Source organism: Argentina silus, assembly GCF_951799395.1.
Source record: "Argentina silus genome assembly, chromosome: 1".
Lineage (NCBI taxonomy): Eukaryota > Metazoa > Chordata > Actinopteri > Argentiniformes > Argentinidae > Argentina > Argentina silus.
In genome coordinates, this window is record NC_139655.1 from 36,572,225 (window position 1) to 36,594,523 (window position 22,299).

The 22,299-nt window shown below is 41.0% G+C and overlaps 1 protein-coding gene across 1 annotated transcript in view; it reads right to left on the reverse strand.

Annotated features, from left to right (window-relative positions):
* The window catches only part of myo10 (myosin X), an 89,461-nt gene that overhangs the window by 52,175 nt on the left and 14,987 nt on the right, over positions 1-22,299 (reverse strand). Inside the window, exons 2-3 of the mRNA XM_083670724.1 lie at positions 15,022-15,120; positions 3,372-3,530 (exon numbers count right to left, since the gene is read on the reverse strand). Of these exons, the coding sequence (XP_083526850.1) occupies positions 3,372-3,530; positions 15,022-15,120 (258 nt within the window). The remainder of the gene's footprint in view (positions 1-3,371; positions 3,531-15,021; positions 15,121-22,299) is intronic.

Here is a 22,299-nt window from a genome sequence, read left to right on the forward strand (position 1 = left end):
AAAATCTTAACTTTTGATTGGGTGGGAAAGATGCACCCCCGCCCATAGCCACCGCTGGACTTGTTTTTATCCAAAGTGACTTACAATAAGTACATCAAGTCATCATAAGCAAAACCTTCGATAAGAACAAGTGCCATTGGCAGTCACAATGCTAGAGAAAAGAAGAAAAAGTAAAAAAGTAAATAGCACGGAGGCTACACTGGGAGGGTGTGTACTCATAATCTAACACCGAATACTACTAACTAAGGCGAGAGGCAAATTCCTCAAATTAATTTTAAGACCTCCTCTAGTCAAAATCAAACTTTTCAAGATGAAAATCCATGTTCTGAGTATAAACTAACAATAAATGACCATTTTGTTCCGATAATAAGACATTTTGTTAAAAAGATAGATATTTAGACCCAAAGCAAAAATCCTTATAATCCTTTTTTAATCCTACATGTCCTTTTGATGACGTGCTTAACTCCTGAGTTCTCTGCCCGCCCCGTCCAAACAGCTACTTTTTTAGAAACAGCTACTGTAACACCCCCCTCTAATAGAAGTTTGTAGTGTCTTGCTAGCAGGGAATCAATCGGCCGTCTGGCAGGCATGCCACAAAGTGGCCACTCGTGTTACCGATGTAATTTTCACTTGTAGTACTGCCCAAAAAGACAACTCCCAATGTAATTAACACAGATGTGTCAGAATGTGCAGTGGCCTCTTTCGAACAGTGTACAGACAAACTGACAGCATTTACAGCTTCTGCAAGCTTCTGTCCACATGCATCCATCTACATTTTAGAAGGTATCTGGATTTCAGGGGAGGTTGGTGGAGGTAGAAATCAGAGGGCGGTCTCATTGTAATGCATGGAATGGAATAAGGAATGGTGTCAAGCAAGTGTCACAAGCTTAGACAATGACCAAACAAAGGAACATTTTGTGTAAATAATAACCAAACTCCCCAAAACAACCTATGGTATGCAGTGGTACATGAAAAGGAAAATATGTAGGACAAATCATTGCAATCATTCTTGTCTAGGTTGCTGTCTCCCCTAATGAACAAATCTTACCCAGCATTTTTCCTCAGCAAAACAACCTTGAGACAAAGGGAGCCTTATGCCGCCATCCCCACATATTAGCCTGGGTAACCTTTGACAAATGCCATCTCGTTACTATAATCATGTTTGAACGCTCCCGTATGGTTGAAATTATCCAATCAATTTATCATGGTGGCCATTGCAGTCCCATCTCAGCCTTAAAGTTTCTTCGAGTAGAAAAGTGGCACAGGGAAAATTAAAGGAGATGCTAGGAAAGATGGCTATCGGTAAACCAAAGGAAAACTCATCATGTAAAAACATGTTTCTGAAGCCAAGAAACTGCTTCTGCTTTGAGGATCCAAAATGGCTGCCTTGCTTAAGGTCAACATTAACTTTTCATGATTGAATCATTAGCTAAGTAACTTCACGCTTTGCCTCTTTCACAATGCATCAATCCCCCTCTCTCAGTCTGGATATCTGGATAGAGTCTAGAGACAGTGTCTTGCTACTGTCTTGATCCATTGTGGACATTTCATTTGCTTTATCTCATCAGTCAAATTATAATAAAAGATATGGGTAGACAAATAACACATTTTACTTGGTACGGCACAACTCTTTGGCCTGTGTCTATACGTACTGTAGGATTATTTTTGTAAACTCACTCGTGGCTTTCCACCAAAGCTGACATTCTAACTAGTATGTCCTGGATGGAAAACTTTGGGGTTGTCTTCTTAGCTTAGCCAAGACCCCATAGCACCAGCCAAGCTCCCACCAAGAACACCACCAGAATACCAGCTTCTAAAACGAGCGTCAACCCAAACAAGCTAAAGCCCTCGTCACTCTCTCACACTCTGCAATCTGTTGCTCTTGGCTGCAAAACAAGGACCCAATTCAGAGTAGACCTGGTTTGAATGCCTGATTTAAGAGGGGATTTGTGTAGAAAAGGGAATGTCCGAGACGGAGGTTGAATCTCTGCCATCACAGCCCAAAATCCTCAGGGGAAGCACCTTTTTGCTTTATATATATACCCAGTCAACCCTGTAGCCAAGGAAACATTATGGCAAACTTCCTGCAGCGAAATGGTGTCGAACATAGTCCAGCACTTTGAATGTGTTTACTGTACATTCAAGCACTACACCAAAGTGTTACGGGAGCAGCAGTTGACTATAGTGCTGGTTTGGGATTCTGAAACAAGAAACATTGTATAACAATGTTATACAAGATGCTTTTGTTGTGGATACAGATGTACCCTGCGCAATATAGGACATTCTGTGGTACATACATAACCTCTTGGTACATTTGTTATCTAAAGTTTTTTACAGGATTACAAGATTTTATCTATAGAGAACATCACCGAAATCACTACATACCACTTGTCTTTGAAAGGCTGGCTTGAAATGCTTGAAATGTTTTACAGTTAATGTTCAAAAACCTACGATACCAACCTCCTCCGGCTCCCTATTGCACAGCCTAGTCTAGGAGGCAGCCTGTCTGGCCTATCCATCTCGGTAACTGTTCTTATCTGACAGCTGTCAGACAGACAGAGAGTTTGAATGATTAAGCAACCTCTACAATGCATGGAAGAGGCATTCCAATCACAAAGTATGATATCTTGTATCTCAAGGAAGGCGGTGTACCTTGACAAACATCCTTGGAATGTATAACAGCTATTGGAATGGTGCTGATGCTGTGATAGGGTGTTTTATGTCTCAGGGATGTTATTGGTTTTGTTTATGCACAAGGTTGAGCAGGTGATGAACAGAAAGATGTTAGTGGTTGGCAAAGGTCATACATGTAGGTCCTCAAACGTGATGTTCAATGGGCTGTCTGAGAGAGAGTGCCTGTTAAAACTAGAGTTCTAAATTAATGATTAATTGAACAGTACTTGAGATATTTGCTGTTATACTTGACAGTGATGCGGGGCCCTAATGGATGAATGAATAACAAGTCTCAACTCTAGGCCTGGGAAACCACATCTCTCACATTCTCTGTTTTCTTCATCAACTGACCTCGTAATTCATGACCAGTATTTGTGTGAGAGAAATGTTTGTATAGGAGTAGGAGTTTTAACATAAAACACAGATTTCAAACCATTGGCCTCTAAACTGTGTTAATGTCAGACACAAAGAGATGTTTCTCATCCTAAAGATTTCCGTAACTTTTCAGCATGTGAATTTGTGAGCCAACTCTGGCAAACAATGTATTTTGGTTACATTAGGAAAAAAAAGGTTATACAGTACCAAGTCTGTAAAATGTATCTAAAGGAGCTGCTTCATTAGCTAGCAAACTGTATATCAGTTTTTTTCAGAATATTTATGGCTGTATAGTTCACTGATCCTGCAGTGTAAACACTCACATAGATGTTCCTTTGCTGGTAGCGCAAGTACAGGTTGTGCATGATGGCTCCATCGTGAAGATCCTCCAGGGTTGCCATGTCCTCCACTCCCCTGATACTGCTCTGGTGCATGGGCTGCACCTTCTGTCTGGTGAGAGCATTCTGTTTGAAGGTGTACACCTGCCAGAGAGGAAACGAAAGAGTGTGAGATATAAACATTTCTCGAAATGGTTTGGGGTGACAGTAGGATGATGTTTGACAGACACCAAGTGAGAAAAAACTATATGTATAAGATTTGAAGGAACTGAACACATGAGTACAGTATTTCACAATTTAGATTTTGGGTGACTATACCTGGACCAACCCCATTTCATCAAGACAAAAGTTTAAACCTTCTGTAACCTCCAGATGGGTAGATTTCTGACATGATTTACCTACAGTATGAACAACATAGTCATGATTCAGTCAGTCAGATTTATTGGAGAGAAAATGTACACCTGACCTGAACTTCACACCTGAAGAACAGATTTTGGATAGGATTTACCAATGGGCATGTCTTGACAGGCATGAATCGTAAACTCAACTACTTGACCCCTGACAGTAATAAACCACAGGTGTGTGGTCAAACCATTCATCAGGTCAAATTGACTGCGGTGGAAATCAGACCAGACAGCTCATATCTCATGTTACCACCAATAGACATGACAAATGGTGGATATCTGGTGTAACTCTTCAAATATGACCCTGGGCTGGTAAGTGCTGCTGATATGTTGTTACGGTATGTGTAAGGGTGTGAAAGCTACTTATCAGCAGTGTCTGAGAGCCAGACCAAATAGTGCTTCAAAGCCAGCACTCTTACTGTACTCCACAACAACCATGGCCCAGAATGATACTGTATCTCTCATATGATGATCGCCTTTTGCGGTTTCTTAAGCTCTCACTAGTAGAACTCTTATGACAATGACAATAATCTGGCTTGCCCAGTGATATAGGCCAATTATGTCGAAGTTAAATGACTCCATTTGGTAGAGACAAGAAAGAAGAGATGTGGTTGACATGAGACACATTGATGTGTCTTTGTATCTGCCAATCTGCGTTCCTATGTTCAACTCAACCCAGTCATTGACATAGACAATACTGACTTAGGGAGACGAATACACAGAATGAGGAAAGAGCAACGGGCAATTAACTATCTTCACATCATCACTGATCTACAGGGGGTCTTCAATACAGGGGATCTGAGGAGGTCTACAAAGACTGGTAATCAGTCACTTTGAGGGGTCTACAAGAACAGGCAAGGTACAACAGAGGGGCTTCAATATCTGCTTTTCCATCAGGCTTCAGGTGATCAAAGTGAGTTATGATTAGGACCGGTCCACGAACATGACGGAGTGAGATGGGAGATGGATTAAGTGTCGATGCAACTTTCTTATCCTGTGTGCTCATGGTCTCATTTGTGAGATATGCAGACAGAGATGTGCAGACTGTGCGTAGTCATTCACACGCACTCAAGCACGCACGCACATACGCACTCAGGCACGCACGCACGCACGCACACACTCACGCACACACACACAGAACTAAATGTGAGTGATCACACAGATACAAGTCACACACATACAGTACATTAAACCTCAATCACATCATACATTTGCACTGACTTACTGCATACACACAAACACACACACACACACACACAGGATATGGATCTGTTTCCAATCACCCCTTTCCCGCGTTTCCTCTCCCAGGCTTCATAATGGCTCCAGAAGCTTTAGGCCCCCATATTATATATACTGTGAGGTCATGAAACTTTCCCCTTCTCACTTTCCTGCCAGTGCTTGAGCATCGTCTGTCATTAATACACAATCTTGGCAGCCACCAGCTAGTGTATATAGAAACTCCACTCACGTAGAGTCCATCTATTTAAAACGCTTCCAATTGCAAAATACGTTATTTTTCGACCTAGAAACATTTACATGTATTTAAATCTATTGCAATTTTACGATGTTTCACACAAAAAGGGTCATTTTTATTGTGCTAACTGCTAACATACGATAGCACTAATTTGAGTTCCAGATCTAACCACTGGTTTGGCTGGGGGGGAAGATGGAAAGCCCACCAATTGGAACATTTTAAAACACACAGAAACCACTGTGAGTGCTTCTCTCCTGTTCAAACGTAGAGGATGATGTCAGTGTGATATGTTTGGTATGAACCTGGAAAGAATTTCTAAATTAAGAATGTACCATTTATGTCATGTGTGCGATAAATCACAAGTGCATGTGGACATTATAATATATTGGCCAACTAGTACCCACTGTATGAGCAACGCATAACACCTTCATGATTAAATTAAAAATGTATTTAAATTCAATTGAAAACCTTACAATTTATTTTCAATGAGAAAATGATCAGCAATTGTTATTGACCTTAGCATGAATCATGTTAAACATGTTAGCATTGATTATGAAGGCTTTATGCTGTTAACTGAAGCCAGGAGCGTTATGTTGTCCTTGTGAGAGGTTGAATGATTAGTGCTGCCTAAGTAGACAAATCCTATGCTGTCTCAGCCGTTTCCACAAATCTCCACATGGTAACACCACAGAGCCGCAAGAGACTCCCTAATAACATTGGCCGTGGTTCGCACTTAAACAACATGTCCATTCTTCAAAATACTGTTATAGCAAGCCCTCATTTTCTCCTCAACTGACATCAATAATGAACATATGCTGAACTGTATCAGTTATATATTATATTATAACTGGCATTGGTTTACATCCTAGTTGTGTTGAGTTACATATAATTCAATACACGTACACACTGTAGTGATTATAGCTCATGGCTAGCTCTCCAAATCAACAAAATACAATGTTGTATCTTTCTCCTGACTAAAACGATGGGGTAATCCTGGAGCAAAGAGGAGGCACAAAGGCTGGAGACAGAGAGACGACACACATAAAAGGCATACCTAAAGCTCATGTCCATCAGTCCGTCATGCTATAGTTGAGATCAAGGACCTCTTTGTATAAGAGGGATATCTTTGTGATGTTGCCGATCAGGTGACAAGGTGTGTCTCTGTGTGTGTGTGTGTGTGTGTGTGTGTGTGTGTGTGTGTGTGTGTGTGTGCGCGTGTGTGTGTGTGTGTGTGTGTGTGTGTGTGTGTGTGGGTGTGTGGGTGTGTGTGTGCGTATGTGCGTGTATGCATACGTGCGTGCGTGCGTACAAACATACAGACACACATACACACACTTTTGAGTCAGGGTCGGCTTGGTATCCTGTCACCGACCCCTGTAACCCCGGGACTCATGGTGACATTTTCAATAGCAGCCTTAATGAAAGCTAGCCACTGTTAAAGGAGTCAATTACATGTGACCCTCTATGTGTTTCCACTCTCTGAACCCACAGTATTCAACATGGGCCCATTTCTGACATTTCTGCATTAGAAACGCCTCAGTCTAACATCAGTGTGTGCTGCTACATTCATCATATGATTGTAAGTGATGTGAAAATGACGAGTGCTAATGCTAATGTTAAAAACGACAGTTTTGTGTAAAGGGTAAATACACGCTATTCACCATTACATTCCTGTTTATCATTGTATTTTGTGGTATTTTCCAAGAATGGGCGTAGATTTGAGGTCATACTGTATTTATCATACCTGAAACATGAGCACAGTGGAATTCTGTAAGTAAGTTACTTGAAATTCCTCTCTATGGCTATCTGTATGATGGTGTATTCATAATTATATCATTGTTACTATCTGTATGATGGTGTTTTCATAATTATATCATTGTTACTATCTGTATGATGGTGTATTCATAATTATATCATTGTTACTATCTGTATGATGGTGTTTTCATAATCATATCATTTTGATTGGATTTTGTTATATTCCCAGAGTGGTGATAAACATTGTGGTACAGTTAGACTAATACGTTACTGAATGTTATTTGCATCACAGGATTATCTCATATATTCGATATTCTCTCGTGGTTGAATGTCTCTTCTATTGACCCATATCAAAGGGATACTGTTGGATGGATGTGAGTGACCGTTTTCTGTCTTGAACATCTCAACATGTCACACCCAACAGTGTGACTCTGTTTACAGTCAACAATCCAACATGTTGGGTGAGCGCTTAAGCGGGCGGTTAACAAATGTAAACACACAATGTATGGTCCTCTGTGGTGTTGGTCTGAAACAGTGCATGCCGTCTCCCCCTGTATTTTTCCATTATTATACCCACTAACATTTGTTTAATAAACATTGTGCAAATTAAACTTGTACACAAGCATCACAAACCATGATCAATAACTCTTGACTTGAGGGCAACGGGTGGAGGAGGTCATACCTCTGACTTTTGGGCTAGTAATGATGGCCAGAAAGAGAGGAACTACTTGCCGTAAATTTGCTACAAATTTGAGTTATGTCGTCAAAGGTAATACCAGGGCATTTTGGAGGGAAGGTATACCGGTTTGAGAATTCTAATACCGGCCAAAGCTTAACAAATAGTAAAATCTAAATTGAATCAAATTGAAAGTCTCACACTTTTCTCTCATTGCTGTGACATTTATTCACCACCAACGTTTCGGCTCAAGAGCCTTCCTCGGGGTGTGACAAGTCAATGGTCACATCAGGTAACACCATCTTTGACAGCTTCGGCCTGTTCCACTGCCTTTGATGTGAACCATTCATATGAAGAGCACCATTTGCTTATAGAAGGGGATTGTGGGGGATTTCATCTGATGTGCTGACGTAAAAGGTCTCCTGCTAGGGCTTTGAACCATATCATCACAAAGATAAGGAAGCCAGCTGTCTCAAATCTTATTTACATAGCCTACTGTGCTATGTGTCACATTTCTGAATGAATTGATGACTTTGACCAAAAATAGTACAAGCACTACTGTATACTTTGAGCAATGCTTAGCCAAGACAAATACTAAATAGTGAATTTGGATATCCAAAACATTAAGACTGAAACAGTGTTTTGCAAAAATGATAATTACCTTGGATAAGTACCTAAACATTTAACCTAGAGTAGCTTCTAATATATAATAATGGCAAGTGTCTAGCCTTGAATAGCCTAGCCTGAATTAGCACTAACACTTTGACCAGTGTTTAGCTAGACTATCATTTTGCCTGAGTTAACACTACAACTTGGACAAGTGTTTACCTTGGAATTGTGATTAGACTTAAGTATTCAGCCATAGCTAGTGTGCTTAACCTTGCCCAGTGCTTAGCCTGGACTATCGTTCAGCCTGGTGAGGCATTGCTGACATAGCCCAGCAGGCTTTAGAGTAGGATTTGTCTAATTAGGCTTCTAATTGGGCAAGTCACCTCCTGGGACATGAGGAAGATCCACTGCTCGTTCACAGAATCATAACAATGCCATGATGACCAGGGTTAAGCCTAGCAGCAGATGCTAACATAAGTAAATCTTCCACTGACAACCAGAATTGCAAGCCAACAAGTTTCCTTTTCATCTTGATGAGTAAAGAAAGTGTTGACATCTCAAATAAAGAGTAAGTCTGTTGGGCAAAATCCTGTTGCTGCGAATTACAGTCTACCTTACCTAACCGTAACACTTATTTTTTGCATTGACTGCCCCTTCTCTTGAACTTTCATCTAGTATTCCACTGAAATACCATACAAAATGACTACATTTAAAACATTAAGGCACTTTTCATGCTTTTATGGGTACTTTATCCCTTTTCCTACCCTCACTCTTTTTGTTTATACGAGGCAGATAACTGCACAGCTAAGTCCCCCTTTGTCTCTCATCAAAAGCACCAGGTGCTCATTGAATTACCATTCATCTTCTCCTGTAGTGTCCTGAAGTCAACTCAACTCATAAGATACTGTCTCCTCTGACAAAGGGGCTGAAACCTGATCAAGAGAGAGGGGACCTGCTGCACACTTAAAAACAAAAACTCCATGACCACAACCATATTATCCTTCTGCACCTTGACAAACTTTGACAGTTTCCTTGGCAACAATGAGCCCACATGCCCATTTACACGCACGCACGCACGCACGCACGCACGCACGCACGCACGCACGCACGCACGTACGCACGCACGCACGCACGTACACACTCACACACTTTCCTTATTCTTGTCCCCTACAGAAGGTCTACATACAGTCATGAGAAAAAGTTAGGACACCCCCCAAAATATTAAGTTATTCTCTTAAAAATATGGACATATCAATATGTTATCTTCTTTCTAACAATGTCTATAGATAAAGGGGATGTAATTGAACAAAAAACTATGAAAATGTAACTTTGTAATCATTTATTTAACGAAAAATTAACAATAATGCCAATTCCTACTGAGGAAAAAGTTAGGACACCCTATGCCCTAATAGCTAGTATTGCCCCCCTTGGCTGAAATAACCTCAATTAGACGTTTCTTATAACTGTCTACAGGTCTCTGACATCAATTGGGAGAAAGTTTTTCCCACTCCTCCTTGCAGAATTCTTTCAGCTGTGTGATGTTCGAGGGGTGTCTTGCATGCACAGCCAGTTTCAAATCAATCCACAGCATCTCAATAAGATTAAGATCCGGGCTTTGACTTGACCATTCCAGAACTCTCAATTTATTTTTCTTGAGCCATTCCTTGGTAGATTTACTGGAATGTTTTGGGTCATTGTCATGTTGCATGGTCCACATCTGCTTCAGCTTCAACTTTCGAACAGATGGTCTCACATTTTCCTCAAGCACCCTCTGATACAATACAAAATTCATAGTGGATTCTATGATGGTGAGCTGACCAGGCCCTGCTGCAGAAAAGCAGCCCCAAACCATGACATTTCCACCCCCATGCTTCACAGTTGGTATGAGGCTCTTGTTCTCAAATGCTGTCTTGGTTTTGCGCCAAACATGTCTACTCTTACTGTGCCCAAATAGTTCAACTTTGGATTCATCTGTCCAAAGCACATTGTTCCAGAAGTTCTGGTCTTTCTCTAGGTGTTCTCTGGCAAACTTTAGTCTTGCCCTGATGTTTTTTTTTGACAGCAGGGGTTTCCTCCTTGCACACCTCCCATGTAATGCAAACTTGTTCAGTCTCTTTCTTATGGTGGATGCATGTACTTTGACATCAATTGTGGCAAGAGATACCTGTAGGTCTCGTGATGACATTCTGGGATTGTTGGAGACTTCTTTAAGCATCTTTCGGTCAGCTCTTAGGCTGAACTTGCTTGGGCGGCCTGACCTGGCCTTGTTGGTGGTGGTTTTAAATGTTCTCCACTTGTAAATTATTTTCCGGACAGTGGAATGGCCAATTTCGAATAGTTTGGAGATCTTTTTATATCCCTTCCCAGACTCATATGCATCTACAATTTTTCTTCTGAAGGCCTCAGAGAGCTCTTTTGATCTCGCCATGGTGATGCAACTCACTTCAACAATCAAGAGCAAACCAAACTAAATATCTGAGGTTTAAATAGGACAGGCTCCTCCAAAATCCTCTGTAACGCTGTTCTAATCATTTGCACCTGATGTGGTGCTCTTTATTATAATTTTAGGCATTTTAAGTGGAACTAAATGTGGGGGTGTCCTAACTTTTTCCTCACAAGAAGATTGCATTTCTATTAATTACATTTTACCAATCATTTTTTAAATAATTTGTTTCAGTTGTATTTGTTTAGTTATATTACCTCAATTTTTCAATATTGTTCAAATGAATATCAAATGTCCATATGTTTGAATATGTTGAAGAAGACAAAGGTTTTCATAGGGTGTCCTAATTTTTTCTCATGACTGTATACCTGTCATTGAGATATAGGCCATGTTTGGGGGTGTTTGGCAATTGGTAATAGGGTCTGTGTGTGCGTGTGTGTGTGTGTATGCAGGCAGGGACAACATCTGCTCCACGACCAGGCTTCTCCGATGAGCAGGTGTCAATACTCTCATGTTACCCGGGTACCACAAACAGGCAACCGGCGGACACCATATCTCATGTCTCCCCCACCCCTTTCTTGTTGATAAGATAAGATAAGATCCTCCATGCGAGTGGGACTAATACCTGCACCCCTCCTAACCCCCCTCCCAACCTATCCCCATCCCCCTCTTCTCCAATCATCTCATTACCAGCTTTAAGGGAGCAACTGGATCCTGTCTCTACAACAGTAACCCACGACTGTCTGTGATCTAGCGGCTAGCCAATTCAAGCGATTAGTGTGATTGAGGCCCCATAGGGTTTTTGAGCAGATGGATTTTGACAGCAGAGCTCCTGTACAATGCTTTGATCCAGGAGTTGCTCACCTTTCTGTCTGTATCTGTGGGGCAGGACATATAGTGCCACCAACTCCTTCCTCAGTAAATATGCCATTGCAATATCCATTACGTACTGCTCCATTACAGATAAAAAATAACTACAAAAAAACATAACTATTTTTCTTTACACTACATATTGCATAGCCAAAACATTATCTTCAATATTGTCCACTAAAATCCCTCATTGTGTCAAACTATCAATGAAGGGAAGCATAGCATAGAGAAGTCCAACATTATTACAATGTACAGTAAACCATTCAAACAGTTTAAACAAAATAAATATTACAGTATGTCAAAGAGGAGATACACTATGTCAAACTGTAAAGAACTGTTTACACCATATCCTCCAGACAACTCTGTATGTCAGCAGTAAGACACATTAAGCTCTTAAAGGGATTGACTGTATTAAATTGGCTGAATTAAAGCCATATTAAGTAACACAAGCCTTAACATGTCTGACAGTTTTGCTGGCTTCAAAGTCCTAGTCTTGACAGTAGATTGACAGTGTTTATCACAGACCTACACATAATAAATGTTTAAGTGTGCTTCTCTTGCAACAAGAGTTGGAATGAATTCCATTTAAATTGTGAAATGAATGAAAGAGGAATTCAATTGGATGTGATATTTACCATTTACATTACATTACATACAAGACATCTTTCAACTAAACTGCCCAAGTTCTCGCCCTAGTTGGAGAGAAGGGTAATTGTAGCGACCTTGACTTGGCTGTGTCATCTCCTGGACAATGCCCTGCTCGCTACAGCTTTCAAGAGTGACTGCACTGCCTGATTTCACCTAGATTTTCCTCTTTCTCATTTAAAAGTAAAATGCAATTGAGAACGAGATATGTTTCTTGGAGGTGTACCATCCAAAGCCCAACCTTCAAATTTGTCAGGGAAAGGAGAGGTGTCACAACTCTCAGCTAATCACGGTCTGTTGTAGGACTGACTTGATTTAGACTGAACAGAGTTTAGAGTTTAAAAAGCTGTTTTTACAACAAAAAAAAACATTTTGGGGCTAGAATTTATGTGTATAACTACTACTTATGCTACATAGACAGTTTTCAAGAGTGTGGCCTTTTTACTTTCCTTCCTCTTTATTTCCCCTTATGCTTATATTCCCAAACTGTGTTAGTGACGCCTTCACAAGGAACAACGTGAGAGTAGGGTCTTAAGAGATGGGGATTTGGTGACATTTGATGTCATAATGTATGTGAATGTATTCCTAACTCCGTCATGGGACCTTGTTGACAATAATGACTTTCTATTGAAAAGTGACATTCAGACATTTGACCAGCTCCTTCACATGTGTAGTGTATAAAATCAGATTGTGTGTCTGCTTTAAGTCAAAGCTATTTTCAGTTAAGTATTATAAATCTCTCTCTCTCTCTCTCTCTCTCTCTCTCTCTCTCTCTCTCTCTCTCTCTCACACACTCTCTCTCTCTATCTCTCATCTCTTTCTCTTGAATTATAAAAAGTATTCATCAAAAACCTATGGGTGTTTATTTCATGGTAGAGCGGTGCAAAGTGCAAAAATAGTTCACTCCTTTAAGTATACAACACAACACAGGGGTGTTCAAAGTGGCCCTAAGGAGTGTTAAGGAAGCAGTAAATCAGCTGGTTCAAGGGTTCTGGTCACACTGTTTTAAGGGTGTACTGTACCAGCCTGCACTCACTTTAGGGTGTGTGTGTTGACACATCATTATGCGGGTTGCCTCCTCTGTAGTCCTCATAGTCAAGCCATTATTTGATGTTAAAGACAAGCTTCAAAAGGAAAGCCAACCAGCCTTTTGACAAATAGGCACATCAAATAGCCTTCATGCAGCTTTATGGACATAATTACTTATGTTTTTTTATTTTAACACTTTCTAGGAAACCTCACCTCGAGGACCACTCAACCTAGACCAGGCATGTTTTTAATATGAGAAACTGACATTTGTATACTATCACTCATAAATGTGTAGGTCTCTACAGAGAATGCTTGGATCACAGTATTGATTTTAATCCAAAAAGTCTGATGTTACATTTTCCCTGTTAACCTACTGAACACTATAACAAACACTAATGCTCCTTGATTTTGTTGCAGCTTTTCTGAAATTTTGCGAGGCAATTAGCAACGTTTTTTTTTAAATGGTTTTACTTGAAGCAATACAATGGTGCTCAGTTCTAATAATATTTTGACTTTCTCTTGTGTTCCAGCACTGTACCACATTATACTGCATGGAGTACTTGACAAACAACTTGACTAGCATCTTTAGCTGATATTTCAGTAGACAAATAAGATGTATTTGTGTCCCTTGCTCTGCCTTTCAGTCACACGCTGACAGGGGTTTGTTGATGTGTGGTTTGATTGGACTGGATAACATGATAACAGTGAGGTGATTTATCAAAATTGCAATTGTTAATGGTAACAATGTTTTGACCCATGGTGGATCCTCGTCAAAAAATAATATCTTCATTCTCTGAGCAACAAAACACAAAATTACATCTTAAGTAGACCTCATGAACAGGTAGGCTGAATAAGAGTATCCTAATACTAGAGCCTCTAGTTTAAAATAGCTTGATGCCCTTTTTGTCTCGGGTCTCCCCTACTGTACATTGTAGAGGCTTCCGGGGAACTCATTCATAGTGCAGTTATTCATTCAGTACTTCATTATCCAGTTTGAAGAATCCCTTGACATGGTCAGTTGTATTGGATCTCCATAACCAATTAAAAATTAAGCCATTTGTGCTTTTGACCATTATATCATCCACACATCAAGACAGTCAGTATCCCTTGTTTTTGTCATGACTGCAGAGTCACTACCAATCTTCCACCGTAGATTGAAGACCCATCTCTTCAGGCTACATCTTAACGCTCCCTCCTAAAGACCTCTTCATCCCCACTACCCCCCATACAAGTTTCTCACCTGTCTGACTGCCTATGGCCCCTGGTCCGAGCATTGATTACTTTATCTTATGATGGGTTAGGGTTAGATGGATAGATGATTCACTTACTTAAACAAATGTATTTGTTGTAAGTCGCTTTGGATAAAGGCGTCTGCTAAATGCCATAAATGTAAATGTAAATAAATGTTTTCACAACATATGGATCAAAGAGGGTCTAATGGATTTGCCCTCCCTTGAGTGGATACCAGATTCTGAATAATCAGCATATTTTTTCATAAACCTCTACTCTCTTGGGTTTATCAAATCTGGCAACCATTACATATAGTAGTACAGAGTACATGCAGGGTGTGCTAACCTTCATCTAAGGTTGCCTTCAAGGCAGGGAGTAGGTTGAAACAAACATTGAAGCCAACATATTAGTTTGTTGTTGCCAGATTGAACAGCTACAGTAGTAACTCACTGGAGGGGAATATTCATGTCTTAAAAAAGGGAGTATTTGGTAGGTCTTACCTGTCCATAGTCTGTGGCGAAAACCACAACACCTCCGGAGCAAGAGGACACAGTGCTGGGGAGGTACTGTTCATTCTCGCGTAACCACACACGAGCTCCCTGCGGAAAGACAAAAACACACAAGTTTACTTCATGTGAAATGCGTACAATAAATCTTGTGAAACTACACCACATCATCAAAGAAAATATCAAAACAAACACACAGACAAAAACAACAGTAAGCTGCAGCAGAAAAGGAATACAATACTGTTCTCTTTTTAATCCCCTGAGATATAAATAACTTTTTGAGGTTTCACTGAGGAAGTCTGTGTGATCAAATGGAATATTTATATAGCTACGTTCAGCTTGAACTTGTGAACCCTTTACAGTACATGATACACTCATTTATAAAAACCTCATGAGTAACAGCTTTTGACACAGCTGGATTGACCTCTCTATGGCGTTGCTATGGTGATGACCTTTCCTCAGCCAATAGGGTCACAGCTGTCCGGAAAAGGGGGAAACGTATTGTGGTGTCAGGTTACAGGGGTTTATACCTGTGGACATAGTTTTAGTACACTCAGGAGAGTTGTAAACATGGATGTTTATGGGGGTCTTTGGTGACTGTGGACGATAGTGGCTGAGCCTCTCTTTAGAGTATACTTGGATTTTGTAATATTTCCATATTTTACAGCTGGATATTTACTTAGACAAACCAGGTCAAGTGTTTTCCCTGAGTGGGAACTGTGCCAGTTAATTTCACTGTGATATGGGCTACTGGATGTTGAAGAATGTGTAACCTCTACGCGCTGATCTGAGGTTGCTTTAGCTATTCACTTCCTTATGGTTAGGATAGACTTGGGTTGAGGAAAACTGATCCTAGATTAGCACTAATAACTTCTGCCAAGAGCAATCCACTCCCTTTAGTTTGATTTTCAGTCGAAGACTTACACTTCAGTGACTGCCTTCAGTCAGGAAGTCTCAACATATCGCAATGCACTTTGTTCTCTTTTTCTTGTTTGGCTCTGGCCCTGCTCTTGCAGATCCCAACAGACCCTGAAGAGAGTAGCTTCTGGTACACAATCTCAAAAACCTCTCAAAAATGCTCTCCTTTATGAATTGTTACCAAGGCAAATAACCAGAGGGCCTCCGGTGAAGCCTCTTAAATGCATAGCCACATGTGCGTGCATTCATTAGTGTGACAGGCTAATGCTAATGTGAAAAACATACAGGCTGTTTGAATAATGGATTGGATAAGGCCAGGAGGCCCCCCTCTGAACCGAGGAAATTATTGACATTTGACACATATGACCTATGTCTTGACTGACTCAGCCTGTCTTCAGAGGCACCTGACTGAGAACAGAAGAGAGAGAAAGACAGACATACACACACACACACACACACACACACACACACACACACACACACACACACACACACACACACATTCAAAGAATGAGGGATCACCTAGGGAGAGATAAATCTGACCCACAGAGGAAATTCATAAAGGAACTAATCTTTTGACCTGAGTAATCTGGCCGTTTCCTTTACCCATCTCATTCATACACTTTAGAGAGTCCAGTCTTAACAAAAAAGGAAAAATATTCACCATAATGAAACCACAAAGAGTGCTGTGTTGCAAAACATATTGTGGTCCATTGGTAATATCATAAACCCATGTACAGATACAACAGGCAAGAGGAGATGAGACAAAACTGTCTGAAACTGAGACTCAGTTCTGATCGCAACTGTAGAAACCTATGTGAACAGAAATGTTCTTACAAGCTTGCCAAACATCTAATAGTATTAGCCAAGTGATCCAACTGTCTAGAAAGCAAGTTATAACAAGCTTACTGTTCACAAAGTTGTTATGACAGCTTAAGATTGCAAGGTAAGATTTTACATGTTGTATCTTGGAGACTCCAACAGCTGCCAAGAGACGCTGTAAAACTGGGTCAGATCAATAAAATTGCATTCCAAAACCATGTGTCCCATCTCAGCTATTGCATCTGTACCCGGGTTAAAACTGCCTACATACTACAGTAGATCACGTTTACAAGGTTAATACTGTCATCGGAACGGTGGGCTACCTCAATGCTGCTGCGGCAGACATGAGTTGTGAAAGCTACCACAAGAGCTGTGAAGGTTAAAAGATCAATCCTTCTGACGGTATAAATTACTGACAGTGCTGACTTGGTGTATGGTGTGTTCCCTCCTTGTAGCAACATAATCACTCAAATAAAAATTAGAGAATGGTTTGTGATTGCAGAGCCTTGCTTAATCAGCTTTCGAGATAGATTACCTCCTAGAATGCAAGAATGACAGAATATCTCTGTCCTGAGCAGATCAGCTCATGAATTACAGGGAGTGATAAAGAATGGTAATTGTTTAAATATCAAGTTATCTTAATGGGTTTATCACACATAACAACCTCACAGTTGAACGTTGGGCATGAGTGGAATGCACATTGGGCGCAATCAAATATCAAACATGTTTTGATATTGATCAGGGGGTCATTGCAGAGCTGTTTATTAAGCAAGTTCTTACCACGTCCCGATCAAGGAATTTGTGGCGAATATCGTGTCATATGAACGAAGCTTAAGAGCACTGTGATGTCACAAAGATGTGGGACATTCCAGATGATGTCACATAGGAACATAATAATTCTATTGTGATATCACAGAGAAAGAAACCCTATTGTGACATCACAAAGGAGAATTTTCTGTTGACGTATCACAAAGGAGCAGCCTGTGCTGTTTGCAAGGCAACAACTGGACATTCCTGATGTGCAGAGAGCCCTGTCAGAATAATCTGATGCCTGTCTGAGGTCAGAGGGGCAGTTGGACCATAACTCCTCCTCCTTCTCCTCCCTCCTTCACCCTGTGTCAAACACTTTGAGGCATTCAAAAACCTTTTTTGTGGTGAGCGTGTGCCGACCGTCTTCTCACTCTTGCACTCACAAGGACAGAGAAAGAGGCATCCGACAGTGGCACACTATCTCATTGTCTCCCGTACCTCCCCCACCCCTAATCCACCCCTATCCCCCCACCCAGAAAGCCACCATTCCATTTCAAACCATGGCTACATGCCAATAGTCTTGAATGGCCTCTTTTCCTTATTTCCTTTATGACCACTGGTTTTGAGAGAGAACCATACATGACAGAAAACCATACCTATTTCTCTCATTAGTTGTACGGTGAGGCAGAATGGAGGCCTATGGAGAGACTATTGGGACACAGAGGAGGTTTCTCTGTGCAGAGTGAGGGCAGTGAGTGGAGTGGGAAGGATGCTAAAAAAGCACTGGAAACCCCACTGAGGAGCCTTGTCTCAGACTAGTCAATCAGTGGCCAGCTGTTGCGGCAGGGCTTATACCCCACAAGGGTGTCTCATTCAGTCCTGTCAGAGTCTGGCTAGCAGGCCATACAATGTAGCAGCCCAAACCTAATCATGTTAATGCTCCTATACAGTACAAAAAACATTAAGTCAATATTCCTATTTTATAAAACGACCTTACCTAATAGCTATTTCAGGGCTTGAGCTTAGACCTTTAGTAATGCATCGCCATACAAATGATTGCATTTGGCCTATTGTAAATATAACAGTGATATATCTATACATGAGCAAGCTTTAGCCCTAACCACGTGTGAGGATTGCTTTGGGGAAGACTCCTTTCCTGATCCGATTTCTTCTCCCAACCCACCCGAATTCTCTCCCAGTCAGAACCAAAACACCAACACACCCCACCCACCCTGAACACACTCCTCAAGTCAGTCGGAGAGAATGAAGTCAATGACCCCTCTCCTACATATGTTTTCCCTCTGCAACCTTTTTCTCAGGCAACATGTGTGGCTAACATTCGCTTCACGGGATACCGGGATGGGATTCACGCTTCCAAGGAGCTGGGAGTGCGGTATCGCTGTTTGGGTTCGGAATGAACAGCTGTCCAGCTGGGAGCTTGCATTTCCTCCCCTATAACAAACAGAGTCTTGTGTACAAACGTGGCTATTCCTCGGTCCAACTGAACTGAATCAATGGGAGAGTCTGTGTGCTGCTAACACAGTGACTCAACACAACTGGGGCTATGTGATAGTGTTTGTGTGCTGCTGCCGAATTGTCATACAACTGGCATTTTTTGGTGTCTGTATGGTGTTTCATAGTAGTGTGTGTCTGTGTGGTGTGTCATAGTAGTGTCTCTGTGGTAAAGTCTGAGTGGTCTGGTGTGTAGTAATGCAGTCTTCTAGTGTTGGGCCAGTGGAAGGTTTTACTGGTGTCATACGTTGTACAAGCTTACACCGGTGTAATTCCTGCCACACCATCCATACTGGCAGAAGCCAATATTTATTAAATTAAGAAAATGGCATATGCAACGCACAAGGCATGATCAGTGGACACTGGAAGATTTTGAACCTGCTACAGGTGCTGACCAAAAGCGAAAGTGCACTACTCTAGAATCAGTCATATCAGGATGGCTATACCTCCATCTCCCAACCGTCCTACTATATCAGTGGTCAAAGGTTCCTCACGCAGAAAAAGAACACGTTCCTTGTGGTTAACCATGTGGAACCGATTAACTCCTGCTTGTTTGTACAAGCCACACATCCTAATCATGTCCTTTCACTCAAACATTTGGCCAGGAGACATGGTAGAGAGAGGAGACACCACAACCACAGTTTACACAGACCAGAAGACAGTGAAGATCAGTAGTATAGAGGTTACATACATTTTTGAAGATGCATTTTGAGGAAAAACATAACACTACAGTACATGTTGTTGGTCAGACTGGGGAATGAAAGATAGTGATGTCTTTAAAGATTCCTTCATCACTCCAAGTTAGCATCAATATATAAATATAGTATGCCCCTTTTCATTATATCTCGATCAATTTTGTGATTGATTACTACTCCAAATGGATATATATATTCCAACGTACTGTAACAAACAGTTAATTTTACTAGATGGAAGTAGGTTACATAACAAAACTGATCTAGTCTTGGTCTCATAACCTTCATCCGAGCATTTGACTTTGCTTTACATAGACATTTGTCGTTTGCAGACATTTACCCTTGATGGCATAAACATTTAAAACACATTTACATGAAGGTAAGCAGCTTGTGTAACAGTATTGCTTGATAAATAAAAGGATGAGAACCCTAACATGACTTGCTTTGTGTAAAAGAAGCCTCTTTTCTTCTGTTGGTTGACATAGCAAACAAGGTGGTACATTTTGGGGAGATGACCGACAAGGGACTTGGCAGATGTTGCTCTCAGTTTAGTTTTCACACACATTATTTTAGCTTCCTACTCCCACCAGTGGTTTAGTCATTTATACTGTGACTTTGGTTCTGAAGGTAATTAAAGCTAATAGAACAAATGACATCAGGGTTTCGCCTTCTGTTTCGCCTGCTACAAAAGATAAGTACAGGTGGATGGAGTCAATGGATTAATAATTAACATTTAGTGGGAACAGCTTTGTTCCACTGGAGGTTCAGGTTGAAAGTAAACAAATAAAAGATGCGATTGAGCTATTGCTGTTTGGCTATAATTTGAACGCCATTAGATTTGTGGCTATATATTGTTCAATGGATTGATTGAGAATTGATCATGATTAACATTTAGTTGGAGCTACTTTTTAGTGTGGAGGTAAAAGGTAAACAACAGAAGTGTGCATTTAGTTTTGAGCGATTACCATTTGGCTCGGACTTGAATTTGATAGGCTCCCTACATGGAGGGATGGGCTGCTTTTGCTTTACAGTAACTAAATTATAGTCTTTTTCAGGAACTCCAAGCCTTTACTTTTGGGTTTTCCTTTTGAATGTGTTTTTGTCAGACTACTAATTTGTCTGAGGGCCCTCCGCTTCAACAGAGGCAGGGGCAGATTGTGTGAGGTCATTGTGTCATAAATCTTCACTAGAAGTTGACATTACACACGCTCACAGCCAAGAAGGCCAGATTTACTCATGCCGATCCAAAACTACAGCTGTTTCGGGTGAATTTCATGCCTATATTGATGAGTTCTACCAAAAGTAGCTGAAATATTTGAGGGTAGAGTCATACAAAACATCACTGAAAGCTGTGTAAATAGTACAATCTAGGATCGCCATTGGAAACACACAGAACAGACAAAGCCTGGGTAGTGTTTAATGGGACAGACTGTCTGGGAAAACCAAGCAGGAGTAAGTCTGCATACTAGTGCAAATTGAACCTTGAACCTCTGCCAGCATGTGGCACAGACCAATCAACTCGCACAGCCTGTGTCGAGCACCAATCAACATGAGTTCACCGACAAAGGGTGTTTGGATTTGAAAGATGGGACACACTAGGTCAAGACCAAGTACTATGGGAACTTATTGCCGTTCTATATTGACTCTTTGGGATGTGTGGGAAATACCACGCACGCAAACACACACACACACACACACACGCACACGCACACACACATGCATACGCACACACACACACACACACACACACATACACACACACACACACACACACACACACACACACACACACACACACACACACACACACTTATGATTACTTATTATGTGGCCGTGCAGATGGAGGTAGTCCATGGCCGAGAGGAACATAAAAATAGCTAATTGCATGTTTCAAAGACTTTGTCCACCTACCCCCACCAAGACCGCTTTACAGCTACCAGATGTACTTTCAGCAGTTCCAGTTAAGAGAAGCAAAAAGATGCAAAAACCTCTCAAGCTGTGAAGATAGGGCCTCGTTTCAAGGAACATATCAGAGAAATGTATCTGAGAAATCCTCAAAAAAGGTGACATCTTGTGATAAGGTACTATGTAGATCTTCAGTTTCAGTTTCTCAGACTCCTAATCCTATCCAAACCCATGGTAAAGACATGAAGCAGTAAAGACATGAAGCAGTAACAAAAAGAGATTCAAAATAAGACATCTACAAACTGTTTGTTTGCCAAGTCACTTTTTCTAAATGTTCAATCACACTGAGCATATTCCAAAAGGCTTACAATAAGACCCTTCCTATTGGGTCTTCTCAAGGCCTCCAGTAGAAGCCCCCTGGTGTCATTCTGCATGGTTATGAATGATGATCACAGTTGTTCTAATCATCATGACTACACAGCATCAGACACAGCCTTCAGCCTCGAGAAAGAGTTTCCAGTCCTTAAAGCCCCTTAATAAGAGGTTAGATACTATTTAACCGGGGTGGCTGAGCATGTCTCGCCACATATTATTCTATCTGGGAGAAAGCGTGTCTGTTCAATCATGGCATTCACATGGCACAATGTGCAATTTTAACAAACCAGAACGCATT